The sequence below is a fragment of the Drosophila serrata genome, unplaced genomic scaffold (genome assembly GCF_035046125.1).
Source record: "Drosophila serrata isolate PLE 108 unplaced genomic scaffold, ASM3504612v1 contig_276, whole genome shotgun sequence".
Taxonomy (NCBI): domain Eukaryota; kingdom Metazoa; phylum Arthropoda; class Insecta; order Diptera; family Drosophilidae; genus Drosophila; species Drosophila serrata.
The window spans coordinates 10094905-10112497 of NW_028257174.1; the positions used below are offsets into that span (position 1 = coordinate 10094905).

Here is a 17593-nt window from a genome sequence, read left to right on the forward strand (position 1 = left end):
TTATTCTTATCTTTGTCTTCGTTTTCAACGCGCACGCTAACTCACAAGTTTTTCAGTTTTTTCTTTATATATTCGTTATATTATGTTTATGATGTTTAATAACCCCCATCGAAATAAACCAGAGCTATAGCTAAATTATTAACTTGTCTCGTCGTCGATCTGACTTCTCTTTGATTCAGCATTTGGAATAATAATTTTCATTTCTTTGTTCTTTCATTCTCTGTTTGGAATCTTTTAGAAAAATTCCAATCCGTTCCGTTCGTTCTTTATAAATATCGTATTTAAGCATAAATCATCCACATATATCTATATATATCTATATATGTATATGTATATAGGGTCTTTGCATTGACAACTTTGGACATATTTCCTTGGACAAAATTACGAAAATAATATAATAAATTGATGTATATACTAATTAATAAGAATTGATATTTGTTAATTGTTATTAAAAAAAAAGGAGACGAACTTGTTTAGATTTGTATACATATATATATAGATATACATATATAGATTTTCAAGTATAACAAAACAAAATGTCACGCATTTAGATCAATGTTAATGCCTAGCAACATTCTTATATACACTTCCACCTCTCCCATTCCCTCCTCCTCGTCTCGCCTATTCGGTTCATTCATCCTGCTGCCTGCTGCCTGCTGCCTCCTACATCCTACATCCTACATCCTACGTCCATCCCCCTGCTGAGTCCCAAGTTGATTCTTCAGTTGGTATGGTACAAATATGTAGATATATCTGATCTCTGGGTGGGGAGTTTTGACCCAAAACTATTTCGCGTAGGGCTTTGGTGGGTGAGTGAGTGATTGATTGATTGTTTAATTGATTTGATTTTGATTTTGGATTGAGCTCGGATTGGGGTTTTCTTTCTTTTACTTTGTTTTGTGTGTGTGTGTTTGGCTCTGAGAAACTTTTGGTGAAAAGATTCGCCACACTGATTCTTCTGTGATCTGGTGATATGCCCTTTCCAATTAGTCGGTTTCTACGTTTCGGTTGACTTTTCACTCAGGTTCTGTTCGGTTTGTTTCGTTTGTTTTTTTAGTTGCATTTATTATATTTTCCTTTCTTTCAGTAATTTGTGTTTGCTTACAACTAGGTTTTCAATATTAGTCTGGCTTTTCATTAGGATATTTGTTTTTGTTTAGCATTTTAATTCATTGTTACGCTTCGTAAGTTTGGTTTTGAGTTTTTGTTTGTATTTGTTTGTTTGTTTTTTGTTTTTGATTTTTTTTTTTTTTAGTTTTTAGTTCTTAGTTTGTTTTTTTTTTTGTAGAAGATAATGCACTTACATTGAGGTATTTAAATTACTTTTTCAATCTTCTTCAAAGTTCTTCAACTTGTTTGCTTCTGCTTTTTCTGGTTTTCTTTTAGATTCTTCTTAAAAAAAGTCCAAAGAAAGTGTGATATTTCAAAAAAATTGGGCTGCCCTAAAGCTTGTACACGCTGCTTGCTGGCTAAATGTTTTTTCTTTCGTCCAAAAATGTAGATTTTCTTTTTCATGTCAATTCTTCCAAAATAATGTGTCGCTTAAAAGTGTTAAATTTTGCTTGCTGTTAATTTTTTCTTTTCTTTTTTTGTTTGCCGAAATGTTGATTTTTCCTTGATTTAAATGCCGGAATATAACAGTTCTTTCCGTTTGTCTCCGATGCAAGTGTTATACAAACAAAAGGGGTTGGATCGCAGGGTATTATTGTGGAGGGATCTACTGCGTAACATTAACTCTATGGAATATCTAGTAAACTGTTTAATATATTTACGTTACATAAAAAAGTAGCTATTTAGTTAGTTAGATAATTAATTAATAGGCGTAGTAAATGCTTCAAAACAACACAAAACTGGGCTATTGCTATTGTTGCTTGTTTTGGCTTGGTTTTTAAGATTGTAGTTTGATTGTTTGTTGCTCCGATTCAGTTACTTGGGTTGGGTTTTGGTCATACTGTTATACTGTCATACTGTCATAATTGGGTTCTACTATTCTAAGTTCTTCTAGGAAATGCATTTTCTTACGAACTTGGTTTCTTTTGTTTTTGATCTGGGTTCATTGGCTGATGTATTTGTAGTGTCCCATCCATGTATAACAGCTTGTCTCTCATCTCGCGTCTCAAACGTTATAACGTAACACTTAACGTAACGTCCTTTAAAAAAAATTAACATTTCAGCACCTTCATTTCATTTCTAGTTAGTTTTTGTTTAGTTTTGTTTTGTTTTCATTTCAAGGCAAACACATTACAATAGTTTCTTTAACACTATCTCTTGCTCTCGCTCTTGCTTCGGCTGTCGTACCTACTGCGCTATATCTCCTGCAACTCCCAGATTCTTCGGACTAAGTATAATCAACAATTCCTTGTAACGCTTTCCCCTCAGCGACAAAAAAAAAAAGAAGAGATAAACACTGGTATCAATACACAACACAAAACAACTCTTTCTCTTCCAGGCATCGACCAAAACTATTATACAGCTGTACAGTTACATTGCTCTCGCTGGCTTTCAATTTCCATGTCCAACATCCTTATTCCCTATCCATCCCTAGTCAGTCGCTAATCATCCGATCCGATCTGTTCATTCATCAGCTCTTAACGATATTGTATACATAGATTGTTGTGTAGTATATAGTTTTTTGTTTGGTTTTGGTGGTTTTTAGGTTTGGGTTTTTGGGTCTGGGTTGAGGTCTGTGTTATACTTGGTATAACAGCGAATGGTTTTTTGGGCCAACAGTTGCATCAACTGCTGCACATTGTGCACATAACTGAACTGTCCTAACCGTCTTTACCTGTCCTACTACTGGGATATAATTCCCAACTAGAGCATGTTCTTGTTTTTGTTTTCTATTTATGTGGGGTATTGTGTGTGTTCTTTTTTTACGCTTTTCTGTCATTGTTGTGTGGGGGTTAGTTATGTCTCTGGTTCTTTTGAATTTGTGTACAATTTGTTGTTGTTGTTGTTTTCATTTCTGTTATAATTGATCCAAACAAAACGATTCTTATAATTCTTTTGCCTGATTCTCAATCTTATGCTTCTGCGCTTTGCTCTTTCTTCTCTTCACTTCTACTTAAATATAGGCTCTTACTAAATCTTTGTTAAAAAAAAAAGTAATTAAAAATAAACGTTTTTTATATTTAAATATATTTAAAAAAAATATAACGCATACACTACTAAGTGTTCCTTCTTTATCTTTCCATTTCCATTCGTAGGGGTTTTCTCTCTAGTTACTTTGTGCTGCTGATGCTGATGCTGCTGCTTGTTTTTGTTCTTGTTCAAATTAGTTTGCTTTTGAAAATTCAGATTATCTCAAGGGGTCGTGGTTGGGGTTGCAGTTGGGGTTGGATGAGGGGTTGGCCCGAGAGCCTATTGAAAAGGAAAACTGTTTTGGGCGGTGCCACAAAAGTTCACATAACAAATAGGGGACGGGAAGCGCGTAGAGCAACAACACATACCTGTGGGTGGGTGTTGCTGCTGGTTTGGTGAATTTTTGATGAACGATATAGTTTTAGCGCTTTTTTCCATTTAACGTTTTCTCTTTATTTCTTAGCATGCAAATGAAGAATGTTGTTGTTACTGTTGTTATTCCTGCTGCATATATGTGTGTGTGGCTCTTGTGGATCTTCTTTTGCTATGTCCGAGTACAGCTTCTTGCGCTTCCTGACGAGTTCTTCCTGTTCCCTTAAATGCTTCTGTTACTGCTGTTCCCAGGTTTTTTGTCCTGGTTTACTTTTGTCGTCGCCTGTGCCAGCACAAAGGTGGCGTCTATTTTGTAATAGTTAGGGGTATTGCAATTGTGGATGATTGGTGTTTGGCTTCTTTTTTTTTTTTGTTGTAGATGGTTTGGGTGGTAGATTGTGGGTGTTGTTGTGTTGTGTTTCGGAGGTAGTATCAACCGTAGAAAACCCTGCCTTGGCTATTGTTGGCCCTGTCGCTGCTGCGGCAGTGCCTCCTTTCATTTCTTCACCTCTCCACTCCTCTGCTAAGCGATTCATTTTCTCCTTACTGCTGTGAGCTCGCCAACTGCTGCTGCTGGGCTGCGGTAGGAGTTGCATTGCCAGGAGGCGGCGGCGATGGCTGCTGCTGCTGCTGTTGCTGCTGCAACTGGTGCGAGGTCGCTGCCGTCGACGCCTGCTGCTGATGGTGTGCAGGCGGCGTCGACGATGACGACGCCGAGGACACAGGCTGATGATGCAATTGCGGCGGCAGCGGCTGCTGCTGTTGCGATGATGGCGACTGTTGTTGCTGCTGCTGGGCCCCACTGGTGGCAGCGCCCGCTAGGCTCTGTTGCTGTTGTTGCAATTGTTCTTTGGCAGCTTTCTGTTTTTTGGTTACTGGCGGCGGATTTGTTGACAGCATCATGGCACGGATGCGTCGCTGTGCAGACTGAAAAAGAGCAGTTAAAAATGCGAGGAGTTAATGTTGTAATGTTGTTTCGTTTGCGGCGCCATGAACCATCACTCACCTGTACGCTGTAGAATGGTCCAATGATGTGTACTGGTGTCTCCTCATCGCCGCCAGACGGCGGTGCCAGGGCATGCTCCGGCAGCTTAATCACACTGCCCGTCACCCGCTGCAATTCACGCACATTTTGGCCACCCTTGCCAATAATGCGACCCACCTAGAAGCGAAAAAAGGAGAGTATTATTATACGGATAAAATAAATAAAACCCATGATTCTAGTCAAGGAAAGCTTAAGACTTGAGCGTAAAATTGACTTAAAAACATATCATAATTACCTGAGAGCTGGCCACCAGCAATTCGACAGTTAGACGCACATCATCCGTACCGCACATGAAACCCTCTTCGCGCATCTTCTCGAAAATCATATACTGCGCCTTCCACTGACCCTCCGGTGTGCCAACAATCGTCACCTTGCGCTCCGTTTGTTGGTCCAGCGGCTTGTCGGCATCGAGGGGTGCTATTTTAAGGGATGCGTTCGAGAAGCGCATAATGCTACGGATGTGCGAGCCCTTGGTGCCAATAATGGCGCCAACAGCATTATTCGGTATATAGAGATAGGTGGTCTCCTGTAGGTCATTGGGAAAGACTGGCGGCACAACGCTAGCCGGTGTCTTGGACATGGCAAAGCTTTGACACGAGGGGAACGGCATGCTCGTATTAAAGACCATGCCGTTGCCCGGTGTCGACATCATTGCCATGGGATGGAGACCAGGAAACATGAGACTCTGCGGTGCCATCGCCTGCAGATCATTCTCATAGCTCTGGCGGAGTTTGGTGCTAATTTGATTCTCGGCACGCGACATATTCTCAATCAAACCCTTCACCGTAATGATGCGCTCCAAATTGAAGCTGTTGATGTCATTGATCGAGCTAACGGTGATCTTTGTATCGGTATCCTGCATGATCCGCTTAATGGTATTGCCCGATTTGCCAATGATACGACCAATCAGATTGTTGTGAGCAAGTATCTTGAGGCAAATTTCACTGTGAAAGCAAAGATAGGAATATCAATTATAGATAATTAGATTGGCTTGTCTAAACACACTCACCCCTTGTTCGTGGATAGGGCCTCCTGCTGCATCACCTCCAGGATGCGCTTGCAGGCATTGGTGCAATTCTCCGGATTGCCATAGATCGTGATTGATTTCTCCAGCGAGCCCACATTCTCCTTGCGATGGACGTCGACGCGAGCACGGCTCTGTTGTGTGATCGTCCTAATGGTGCTGCCTTGGCGTCCAATGATGGCGCCCACCATTTCGCTTTGGACAAGAATGCGCAGCGGGAAATCCGCCTGTCTGCCGGGACCGGGCATACCCGGATACGGATTGCGCTGGTTGCGCTGGCTGCGGCGCTGGTTCTTATCCAGCTGCTCGGCATGCAGCTTGCTGCCCTCAAACTCGACCCCGTTCAGACCGCCAGCAGCTCTATGTACGAGGAAGAAAACAAAAGAAAGTAGACAGATTAGTATTGATTAGGTCTATTCGATATGTTCATAACATTTAGCTTCCATTAGTTTTCCCCTCTCCAATTTTGATCGCCTGACTTCTCAGTTTCCTCCAAAGGATAAAATATAATAATAATTTCGATCGAATTTGGTTTGGGGGGAAAACAGGAAGTGATAGGAAAGAATTGGATGATTTTGAAAGAAACACTAAACAATGGGAAGAGAGGTAGCCACACAAACCCCATCCACCCCGATATATATGTGTATATATATGCAAATAAAGCTCCCAAAATACGAGTATATATATAATATATGTTATGTAAAGCTCAGCTCGACCTCGCTCCCCAAAATCTGACATAGAGATGATGATATTTATAACATATACAAAGGTTCCAAATCTGCGTTTAACACGAGACCCGAAGAATCGGAACACTCATGGAATATCTGGGATTCTGGTCTCGTGTTAAGTCGAGATTCGGTTGGAGAGAGACAGAGAGAGAGAGACAGAAAGAGAAAGAGAGGTAGTAGATGAGTAGTTTTATTATTTGGGTATATACCTTTGCGCCTGCTCAGGATTTTCGAATGTTATATGTACTGTTTGAGTATTTTGATCCTTACTAGAAATAGCCTCACACTGTTTGACGATGCCATAGGGCTTCAGTAGCGGTTCGATGTCTTCGAATCGTGTTTGCATCGGTATGCCGCTTATTAAGATTTTTGATGTCGTAACACTGTGAAGAAAATAGCGTAAAAACACACAAGAACAAGAAAAACACAAAAACACAAAAAAGAAACAAAAAAATAGTAGTAGTAAGTATGTTGTGGATAGTATGTAAAGTAATGATAGTTGTCCAAAAACAATAGGAAATTTGGAAAAGCAAAGGCCAGAAGCAAAAAGAGTGAGTAGAATGGTAAAATGAAGTTGATAAATAAACAAAAATATGCGAATAAATAAATAAAAGTTATAAAAGAGACAAAAAAGCAGTCGGTTAAAGAGAAATTTTCCATAGAAAAAGAGAGAAACAGAGAGCAGCGCAACTAACATCTAAAGAGCGATTTGAGCGAGCGAGCGTGAGAATTTACGAGTGATCTGGGTTTGGATTACTTATGTATATTATATAATATATGTATATGCACATATTCTTTTTTGACAATGACGGAAATTGTTGTTGGTAAGAGGAATGGTCGGCAGAAATAATGGGCGTTTCCCGATCATGACAATGTTAAACTAAAGGACATAATAAACTCCCTAAAAATATATATTATTTTAGAATTTTAAAGGATAGTTATTCGTTACATTTAATATATATTTTATATTATTTCGTTTTATAGAAATTTCAATAAAACCAAAAAAAAAAAAATCAAACTTTTATAAACTATTATTATGTCCTTTAGTAACTTATGGAATTCCCAAGATGTGTGGTTTATCTAGTGTTTGGGAGTGTGTGGTGTTTGTGGTTGTGAGCAATACAAAAAAGGTAACATTCAAGGTGAAAGCATGGCGAGGGAAGAAGAAAAGTGATAAAGTGCATGATAATAGGATAAATAAGAGCAGCCATAGCAACTACCAGATTTTAGGGACATCATCTCAACCCCCGAGAAGATCCACCAATTTTCTAAATAAACAAGAAATTAAACTAACTTCAGGAAGCCAAAGTTTATATACCCTTCACTTTGCGATTGAATTATAATATCGACCATGCCAAAACTTAAAATATTCGCATTCTTTGAATTGATATTTGTCGATATTTTTTTACTATTATTATTTTTCGATATTTAAAGATTAAAATAATCATAACTAAGCCAAAACAGCATTAATTTTAATTCGGGAAACGTTCCTATATTAGTTGTTATTAGGTTAATAAATCTGCATACCCAAATTAAAATTTCAAAATATAAAATTTTTTAATTTTTGAAAATTTTAATGATGTAATCTATGGATGCTAATCAAGAATATATATGATTTATAGGGTCGGAAATGACCCCTTCACAAAATTATTGCTTTCACATCTTTATGCATATGTATAATAGTATAACAGATCTTGACAAACCCAAAAACTCAAGCTAATTATATTTTTCCAATTAAATTCAGAGACACAATTTACAATGATTTGTATTTGTAGAGATTGATTTTTGGCAAAAATTATACTACCCGATTTTTGAGTTTTATAAACATCCTGTTGTCATAACGGCAATGCAACCATTAAGCGGGAAAAATTTCCAAGATCTTCCAAAAGTCCAAAAGAAGAAAAAAACAAGGAGAATCGAAATGAGAGCGAGAGCGAAGAACAAGAATGAAAGAATGGCAAGGCAGGCTGGCGCACAAGGCGGCAAACGAAGCCTGGAATGTTGCACATTTAATATCGTGTTTATATTTCTTGGAAGTAATTTCACTCCAGTCGCCGCCAACTTCTTAAAACAACAACCATAACAATAATAGGAAGGAGGAGAGGAGAGAACAACAATCTAAAAAAAAGCACAAACAACAAACAAACAAAAAAGGAGAGCAGAGAGTGGAGAATGAAGAGTAAAGAGCAAATGGTGGAGAAGCAAAGAGTGAGGAGAATTGTGGAGCTACGGCTGCTGGGCCTCATTTCGTTTTCTCCCATTCTCTCCGCTTTGCTGTTATTGTTATTACTTCTTTTGGCTTTTGTGTGTTTGGCACTCTTCTTAATTAGCCGTTCCAATTCTTCGATTCTCACTCTCTACACACTCTACAACTCTCCGCTATCTCTTTCATGAATGGTCTTCTTAATTAGCTATCAAACCTCCCAAGTAAATGTCAAACTGTGATCAAGAAGAAAGTTACATTTAAGCGGGAATCAATGCGCAAATTCTACAAATACGGTTAGTTTGTGTACTTTGCACAGGTATCTAAGAATTAACCTATTTTATTTATTATATATTTAAAAGCTTTATATATTTTTGTTATATTTATAATTCAAAAAGTGTCGATTTCTTTCGCAGAATAAACACAGCTTCCAGGCGCCATCAATATGACACATAAACAACTCAAGTTATGGCAACCAACCATACCTCCGATCTCCGGTTACCCAAGATGGATTAAATACTTATTTTCTTGGGAGAATTAATGTTGCCTGGAATTTAAACTAGTTTTCAAGATTAAATTTATTATCCGCAACTAGATGCCAAAGTATTTAGCAATAGGATCATAGAATTCCTTAAATTATAGAGAAATTCAAGTTATGGCCATCTTTAACACCATCTGTCTGCTATGAGAGCTATGAAAGCTAAGATGAGTTGGGACAGCAGGAGCAAACGGAAGATCAACGCATTCCGGCATTCCGGCATTCCAGCATTTACATGTTCCTCTTCTCTCTTTCTTTTCTCTCCAGAGTCTCCCTACGATTACCCCCTCTGGAAATCCCCACCCATTCTACGGTTTTCGTACCCTTGTGAAAGGAGGGTATGTAGCTTTCGAGCAGAGTTTTGTAACGCCAACAAAGCTGACACAGCCTGCTTTTAGTGTCTTCAATAATGGTTGGTGCATTAAATATGCTATTATTAAATTAATGCTGGTATCATGCTGACAACATTAATAAAAATTGTAAATATTTTTCAAATATTAAATAATAAATCCCGATTTTATAATTTGAACCTATAGAAAGGGTATTTAAAATATCAAGTTTTGCATATAATTTGTAGTTTGTTTATTTCTCAGGCGATTTCTTGGCCTGTGGCGCTTTTCCAGGAACCGAAAGGCGAAACGTAGAAACGTGGGTACGCAAATTCTGCCACCGTTTGCTATTTTTCTTTTTTCTTTTTTTTTGGGATCTTGGATTCACTGGAATTCGATATATGTATAATATATGAGCGTATGCATATGCATGCTGCAGTGGCTGTCAAACTTTTGTGACGGCTAACTGTAATTGCTGAGCATGCGTCACATCTGTGTGGTTGGTGGCGCTGCTAGTGTGTTTATTGTTTTTGTTTCGTTTTCAGACTAAAATCTCCAATGTATGCAAATAAATGTCAAGTTGCAGTTCGTTGACGTTGCGTTTATTTTTTTTTTGTGGTTGTTATTGTGCTAGGCCTGCATCCAATAAGAGAAGAGAGCTCATCGCTTTCTCTCTTGCGCGCCCTCTCTCGCCCTCGCTCTCTCTAGAGGGAGAGAGAAGACATTTACCAGTAGAATGTGCAACAATTTTACCTAACTTGCTAGCTTTCTGGTTCGTGTTGTTTGTTGTTGTTTGCGTAGACATGTGACCGATTCTAAGCAAATGACCTCTGCACACACAGACACATACATAAACAAACACGCACTCGTGCTGGCTTTTTTTTCTGTTATCAATGTGCGACCTTTACATACAGTCACGGGGCAACGTAATAAAACTGCTATTAACTAAGTAAAGCTTGGGTTATTTTTAAATGTAAATATAAACGAAAGAGATAGATTTTTCCAAAAAATGTTCTGATAAAATAGTTGGAAAAAATAATAATAGTGCAAAAAATAACTTAGATAATTAATATTTGTTTGAAATCTGGTCAAACATCTTCTTTATTTATGTAAAGTGATCTATTCTCTTGCCCGTTATTGTGCTTATGCCAGGAATGCACCCACACAGACAAGCACGTTGGCACGCACACTTGCCTCCCATAGATACACACACATACATGCACATCCAATCCAATCAATACAACACGCAGTGGCGGCGACGCAAGCAGCGCAGTCAACACTGTCGGCGCCGTCGCGTATTTATTTTGGTTTTATTTTTTTTTTTTTTGTGCTTTTACCTTCTTTTTGTTCAGCTTTTATCTCTCGTATAAAAAAAAGGTGGCGCTCAATGCACTCACACTCACACATAAGCACTTTGCATTGCTTTATCGAGAGCGTGTGCGTGCATGTTGCTCTTGCTTTCTTCCCTCCTCTTTTGTTGTTCTTTATGTATAATTTTTATGAATGAAAAAGTCGGATGTGCCTGCCTCTATCTCTCTCCCTCACCGTGGCTCTCTGTCTCTCTTTTTTATTGCAACTTTATTTTTGTCCCATGAATTTATGAATAACACATGCATGTGTGTGCATGCACACAGATTGATGCAGCATGCTGCATGCTGCTGAATGACGCATGTGCCACAATATACACATGAACATTCATGAGTACATAAGGCATAACATAACATAAATGTTTCTTGTTGTTCCATTTTCCAGTGGAATGGCATTCCACAAGTTGCTGACACACACACACACACAAACATAGAAACGTACGCCACACATTGCTGCACTCGACTAACGTTAGTTAGTTTTTCCCCATTTGTTGGCATTGCCTCTATTTCTCGTTCTCCTTGCATTTTATTTGCCGAGCTTATCTACACCCCCTCCCCTTTGGGACCCTCCCCCACACATGACTTTAAGGCGTACACTTTGCAAAAATATTATAATAAACAAAACAAAAAATATAATGATAGAAGTTCATTCTGTAAAGATTTTGTGATCAACTTGAATAGCCAATATATTGTAGCTTAAGCCCCAACACCTTATTCTTAGTGAAAACTTTAAAAGCTATGCAATTCCCAAGTCCTACAGTGATCTCTAAACATAATGACAATATTCTATGCTCCATAAGCGAACATACATTCATATATGTATATAAAAAAAAGGAAACAGAAAAAGAAAATCACCTAAAGAGTTTGATTTGTCAACATATGGAATAGAAAAACTTGTTTTCCAGCTTTACAGCAAGCTAAGATCGGGGTGTTGCTGCTTTTTGCTGTTTTTCTGTTGGCAGTGGCTTGACCCAAATTGGTGTGTAGATGGTGTGTTGGTACCGCCTTCCATTACCCATTGCCCACCAGCCATTGCCACTAATACCCAGGTACCCATTACCACACACCCCTTCCCCTGTGTATGTGTGTCTGTGTAACACCTATGTGTTACAGTGAAGCCTCACGCCGACACTTGTCGCACATTGCACTTTCCGATACGAACACAATGAGAATTCGTCACCCAACCGAGGGGAGAAACACGACCACAGAGGCGGTCAAAATAATAGTGCCACAACTCTAAGAGCATTGAAGCAGGTAAAAATCACTGATTAGAATGAATTATAAGATTGTAAACTAATATATCTATTTATTATGATATTTGATTACAGTCCCAAGATCCATATGATTTACTTATTTGTATTCTTATTGTTTGAATTCGACTGATCAGTTCGAACTTATTCATACTACTTTACCAATTTGTATAAAAGATGCACAAATATCCAAATATGGAATAATTTAATATTTATGCTATTTATAAGTGACGTTTTTTTGTTTTGTATTATTATCTTTACCGCAATTGTATATCCCTATATACATTCTATGACAAATTTTCCCATTTTCCAGTCTATGGATATCTGTTCTTGTTGTTGGTGTTTGCTGCAGCTGGTTATTTGTTTGTTGTTTGTGTTTTTGGCGATTATCATCGTCATCATCATCATCATCATCATCATGCAAACGTAAATGGGGCGCATTGCAAATGACAAAATGGCGCAAAAGGGAAAGGGGGGCAATGGTAGGGAAAACGAAACACGAGTGAAAAGGGGGCCGTTTTGTGGCACTAAGGGTGTTGCACCAGGGGGCGGTGTCGGTATGGGCGTGGCATAGCCATATGGGTGGCGAAATAAACAACGAAAACGTTTCGCCCCAAGTCCAACCCGTTTTCAATAAATAATTGAATTTGACGCCAAATTGATGACCAATTTAAAAGTCAACTTTTAAAGTAAATATTTATAAAACAATAGCTCAGCTATTCAGAATCTTTAATGCAAAATCAATTATCAAAGATTATTTTTAATTACAATATCGAATCGGAAATCGATCATAACTAAGCTTAAAATATTTCGTATTTTTTGAATCCGTATTTATTGCTGACAACAAATCGAATATTAAAACAATCATAAGGAAGCCAAAAAAGCATTAATTTTAATTTGGAAAACGTTCATATGCCAGTTTATATTAGGTTAACATTAATTTAATCAGTTTAAAACATAACAAATAACAATTTCTTGTTTAATTTAAAAAAAAAATTATAACAATGTTACCCCTTATAAAATTTTGAAAAAAAAAAAAATTTTTGAATGTGTATTTTGTGGGCTAGATCGACTCAGCTGTTGATGCTGATCAAGAATATATGGGGTATATGGAGAATTTATGGGGTCGGAAAGGACTCCTTCACAAAGTAACAAGCCTCAGACTAAAATTATAATACCCTACAAGGGTATAAAGAAATCTAATGCAAATATGGTTCCTATAAATAAAGCAATTAAATTGTACATATCCAAAATGAACCTATTGAATGATTTAAAAAAAATTATTGAAATTGAAGACAATTTATAAGAAACCGTATTTCTCACACATGAAAAGTAAAAGAAAATAAATCCAGGGTATTTTCCTGCAGTGGAAAAAGGGATATAGATTATGCGATCTAGGTTCTAGCATATTTTATTCTTCCTTAGGGAACTGAAATCTATACTCGATTACCCTACATGTAAAAATTTTGAGAACAAAATACATGGTGAAAGGGTTTGTGGGGCTTTTGTGGTGCTGGGTGGTGGTGTTGTTGTTGTTTATGGTTTGTGAATTCAGCAAAAAACACACGCAATAACTCACCGATCCAAATAGCGTATAATCGATTGTTTTTGTTGATAAAAATTGTTGTTGTTGTTGCTGATATTGCTGCTGAATCTGCTATTGTTAGTGTTGCCGTGCATTTTGTATTAATTTGCTGTTGTTGTTGTTTTTGACTTTGCCTTTTGTTTTTGTTAGTTGCTGTCTCACTTTTCTCTTATCTCTAACTTAGGCGGCGGTTTTTCTCTCTCTCTTTCTCACTACCGTTTCGTCGCCTCTCTTTACTCTTTCTAACCGATCGCACACACTTCTTCTGGTTGTTTCTTTTCTCAATTTTGTCTATTTCACAATTCGCAAAAAAAAGTAACAAAAAACAAGGCAACGGGCTAAAACGAAGGAGAAGACAAAGAGGAAGGGAGGGAGAACGTTATGACAAATATACACGTATGGAAACGCACAAGGAGAGTGAGCGAAAGAGAGAGAAAGGCGGGGGAGCTAGAGAATTACAAACAAATGTTGTGACGTCCCTCTCTCTCCAACTCACTCTCACTCTCTGCTGCTTCCGTCTCACTTGTTAATCACATCACAAAAAAAAAAGGCAAAAAACAGAGAACGAAAAATGCTGCTTTTGCTGATATGATTTCGTTTTCTGTTCTTCTTTTTGCTCTTTTTGGTCATGCGTATGGGCTTTAATTCGCCGTTGAACTGTGATTTCTGCTGGATGCGCTGGCACGTTCATTCCTGTTCTTCATTCCCCTCCGCCTCTATCGCTCAATCGTATGACTCAACGCACTGCAATAGATCGATCGCAGCCTGCTGCCTGCCTATCGATAGATATGTACATATGTATATCGCATCACTGAACCGTTATGTCCACTTTTCCCAATTGAAGCAGAGGAGAGGGAAGAAACGTGTTTGGCTAATTAGCGCCTGGCTTCCAGGGTTGCCAACTGTTGACTGTAATAACTACAGGCGGGCTCGGTTAGTGGGAAGTAGGTCAGTTTATCTCTTGGTTGCCAGCTGCTAAATTGATTTTTATTGAGCACATTTTCTGGCCTCCCTTTTCCTTCTCCTCGGACTACCCCCCCTCCACTATGATTGTTAAAAGGAGATGGCGACGACGACAACGACAAAAGCCGGCATAACGGTACACCCAATGCATATGCACGTGTGTGTGTGTGTGTCGAGTGTTAAAAACTACGCAAAAAGTACGAACGACAAGAGGCAGCAGGGATTTGAAAAGACAGCACAAAAAAAAAATAACCAAGACACCTATTTTTGTTCCTTTTCAACGCACTCTTTTTTCACACGCACTGTGTTGTTGTTGTTGCCCGTTGCTGCAGCTTTAAACGTTTAATAAATGCCAAAATGCAACAACAAATGAACTCTTTCAATTTACTTCAGTTCTCAATTTGTTTTCACTTTTTTCCGCGATGTAAAAAAAACCACAGGCAACCGCACACACGCACGCACTGTTTTTAGTGATATTTTATATTTGCCGTTTCAGTTTTTGGATCTGTTTAATTTGTATTTGTTGCTATTTCGTTGCTGTTGTTGTGCAACTACGCCGCGCGTATTTCCGAAAAAGACGACCGTAAAATGCAGAGAGTATTTAAATACTGAGCTCGGCTAACGCGGTGAACGAGTGCCGAACGGAATGGGCGAAACGGGAATGCGAAAAAAAGAAACAGAAGAAAAAATTGAAAAACTGAGAGCCGACGTCGCGCCAAGAACGACAACAACAACCAGGCGGTAATACACCGCAAAGGCAGCAACAGAATGACAGGCAGAGAGACCGAGAGAGTGGGAGAGCAGCGGTCCCCAAGTGAGTCAAGCAAAAGTTGCCGAGCGCCAATAACTTCGTGTGGGACTGCATATGTGTGCGTTCGTGTGTCTGTGCGAAAAGAAGACGGCGACAAAGTAGGAGAAGTAGAAGTAGGAGAAATGACCACGTTACGCGGTTACGGTGTAGCGGTGTTGCCAGATCTGCGCGCTTCGCCACATTCCATTCAGTTTTTAAAGACATTATAAATATTATATTTATAATTCATTTCAGAGGTTTTACGAATAGTAAACTGTCAATAACTAAATATTTATGCTAACAGCTAATATACATATATATTATTTGGATTTTTATTGTTTATATGGTTGTAGTGTAAATTGCAATAAGTCATTAGTTAAACTCCGTTATTAACAGCACCCTGAAATTCTCTTTTATTTAACAAATCGTATATGAATGTACATGTATGCGCTCTTTGTGTTGTTTTTGTGAGCCAGAATAGAAGGCAAAGTGCAACAACGGATTACGTCACGCATTGCATGCGTATAGTAGCCATAATAAACAACAGCGAAAATAGCAATAACACCAAGAGCCGCATATCTCGTCAACTATTTGTTATTTCCGGTTATTTATTGATGTTGAACATCGGCTCTTTCTCGCCGTTTGTTTTCTTTCGCTCTTTGCCTCTGCTCCCTCTCTGCCTACCCTCTGCTTTTCCGCTATTTTTGTGAAACTCACACGTGACATTGCACGCTGGCGTTGCAGCTAGCTTCGCTGCAGCAGAAGCGGGGGCAGCGACGTTTTGGCTTTCGGCAACATGTGTTGACCGCAAAAGCGGTGGAATCGCGCCAAAGACAACGGTAAAAACAGTTGTAAACAGGCGGCAACAACCCGCTTAAAGTTAATACACAAATATAAATATAAAAAGATACACTAAAGGCAAGTAAAGTGAGGCGCTGCCGGCGCCGCAGTCGCTGCTCTTTTCGGCGGTTCAACGGCCGCAGCAGCAGCAGCAGCGCCCCCTAGCAGCCGGCCACGTTGATCACGAATCGCTGATAGTGCGCTCCTCTCTCTTCCTCTGCTCTGCTTTCCCTCTCTCCTCTAACCACTCTCTACTCATCACTCTCTCCCCTTGCCGATGAAAGCCAAACGAAAGCGGTCACAAAATAAATACTCACACCTACACAGACGTGGTCAACAGTTTAGGTCAAACTTTGCGGGTGTGCTTTAAGCCGAAAAATTTTTATTGACACCTTTTAAAGTGCGTTCTAAGCTAAAAGGATAAGATTGCTCGCAATATTGGGAACATCTTTATTTGCCAATATGTCCTGCAACAGAGTTGGTGCTAAATTCACGCCCGCTGGTGTGCGGATCGCGAGGGCTTTAAGCTGACTGGAGCTTTTGCAGAAGAAAGCTCTTTGGCAGCTGTCGACTTGAATCGGACTGGTATCGCATCGGGAATAAGAATCGCACAACCCCTGGGCCCTGTCTTTCTCTTCCCTTCCCCACGGTGAAATGCTTTCTTCACAGGCTGCGGGGCTCACAGCAGATAGCGAGTTAAACAAACAATACGATCGCTCCGGCCAGGAAGCGACTGAGGACAGGACAGGACAGGACCCTGCCAGGTAATTTTGTGGCTCTACCTGCGTGATCACGCCAAGGATCTGGAATCGAGGATCACAGGGGACGCACACGCAGGACACTTCTCGAGGACACGAAAAGGGTTGGCGCAAAAGGTTCCTGGTTCCCGCAACTAGCAGCTGGCCGAATCGAATCGAATTGAATAGAAAAAAATTAAACAAAACGAAATGAAAGTGGTCATAACGGAAAGAAAGTTCTGGCAGGGAAAGGTGTCCTTCTGCCACGTGTGCCGGAACCTCAACAGTTGCAATCCTGCTTGCGATAAATTGAAGCTATGCCGCAATGGAGGCCACAACCCTATTTCTGGCAGGACCAAGACTATGCAGAGGAACTACAACCTTTATAGGGACCCAAAGCAGACAGGAACAGACAGGAACAGACATGAACAGGACACCTTGCAAACGTCAAACAGTCGAACAGTCATTCAATCTTAAGTTAAGTATAGATCTTGCAATATAATAATTACTAACGAGGTGATTTTTTTTATAGCAATGGAGGATCAATGAGGTTACTAAGGGGTTAAGCTTCGATCAATATACTATATAATAAAAGATGCCCCAACTCCACACCGAACGTGTGTTTCTTCTGCTTCCTTTTTCTGTGTGTGTTTCTGTATTTTTTTCTTTTCTGTTTCTTTTTTTTGTTTTCGGGGTTTTGAAAAACTAAGCCAGCAGTAACACGAATCTCCAGATCGAGCG

The 17593-nt window shown here is 39.2% G+C and overlaps 1 protein-coding gene across 28 annotated transcripts in view; it reads right to left on the minus strand.

Annotated features, from left to right (window-relative positions):
* Positions 1-2182: 2182 nt before the first annotated feature.
* Positions 2183-17593, minus strand: part of Imp (IGF-II mRNA-binding protein) — a 29800-nt gene continuing 14389 nt past the window's right edge. For 4 of the 28 annotated variants that reach the window (XM_020950000.2, XM_086836412.1, XM_086836414.1 and 1 more), the window contains 5 exons: positions 6460-6633; positions 5508-5882; positions 4734-5442; positions 4460-4615; positions 2183-4380 (listed from right to left, as the gene is read on the minus strand). In XM_020950000.2, coding sequence (XP_020805659.1) covers positions 3997-4380; positions 4460-4615; positions 4734-5442; positions 5508-5882; positions 6460-6633 — 1798 coding nt within the window. In that variant the 3' untranslated portion in view covers positions 2183-3996. Of the gene's footprint in view, positions 4381-4459; positions 4616-4733; positions 5443-5507; positions 5883-6459; positions 6634-13516; positions 13861-14746; positions 15263-17593 lie in introns of those variants that run through there. The other 24 variants (XM_086836427.1, XM_086836426.1, XM_086836428.1 and 21 more) reach the window with 22 other exon arrangements.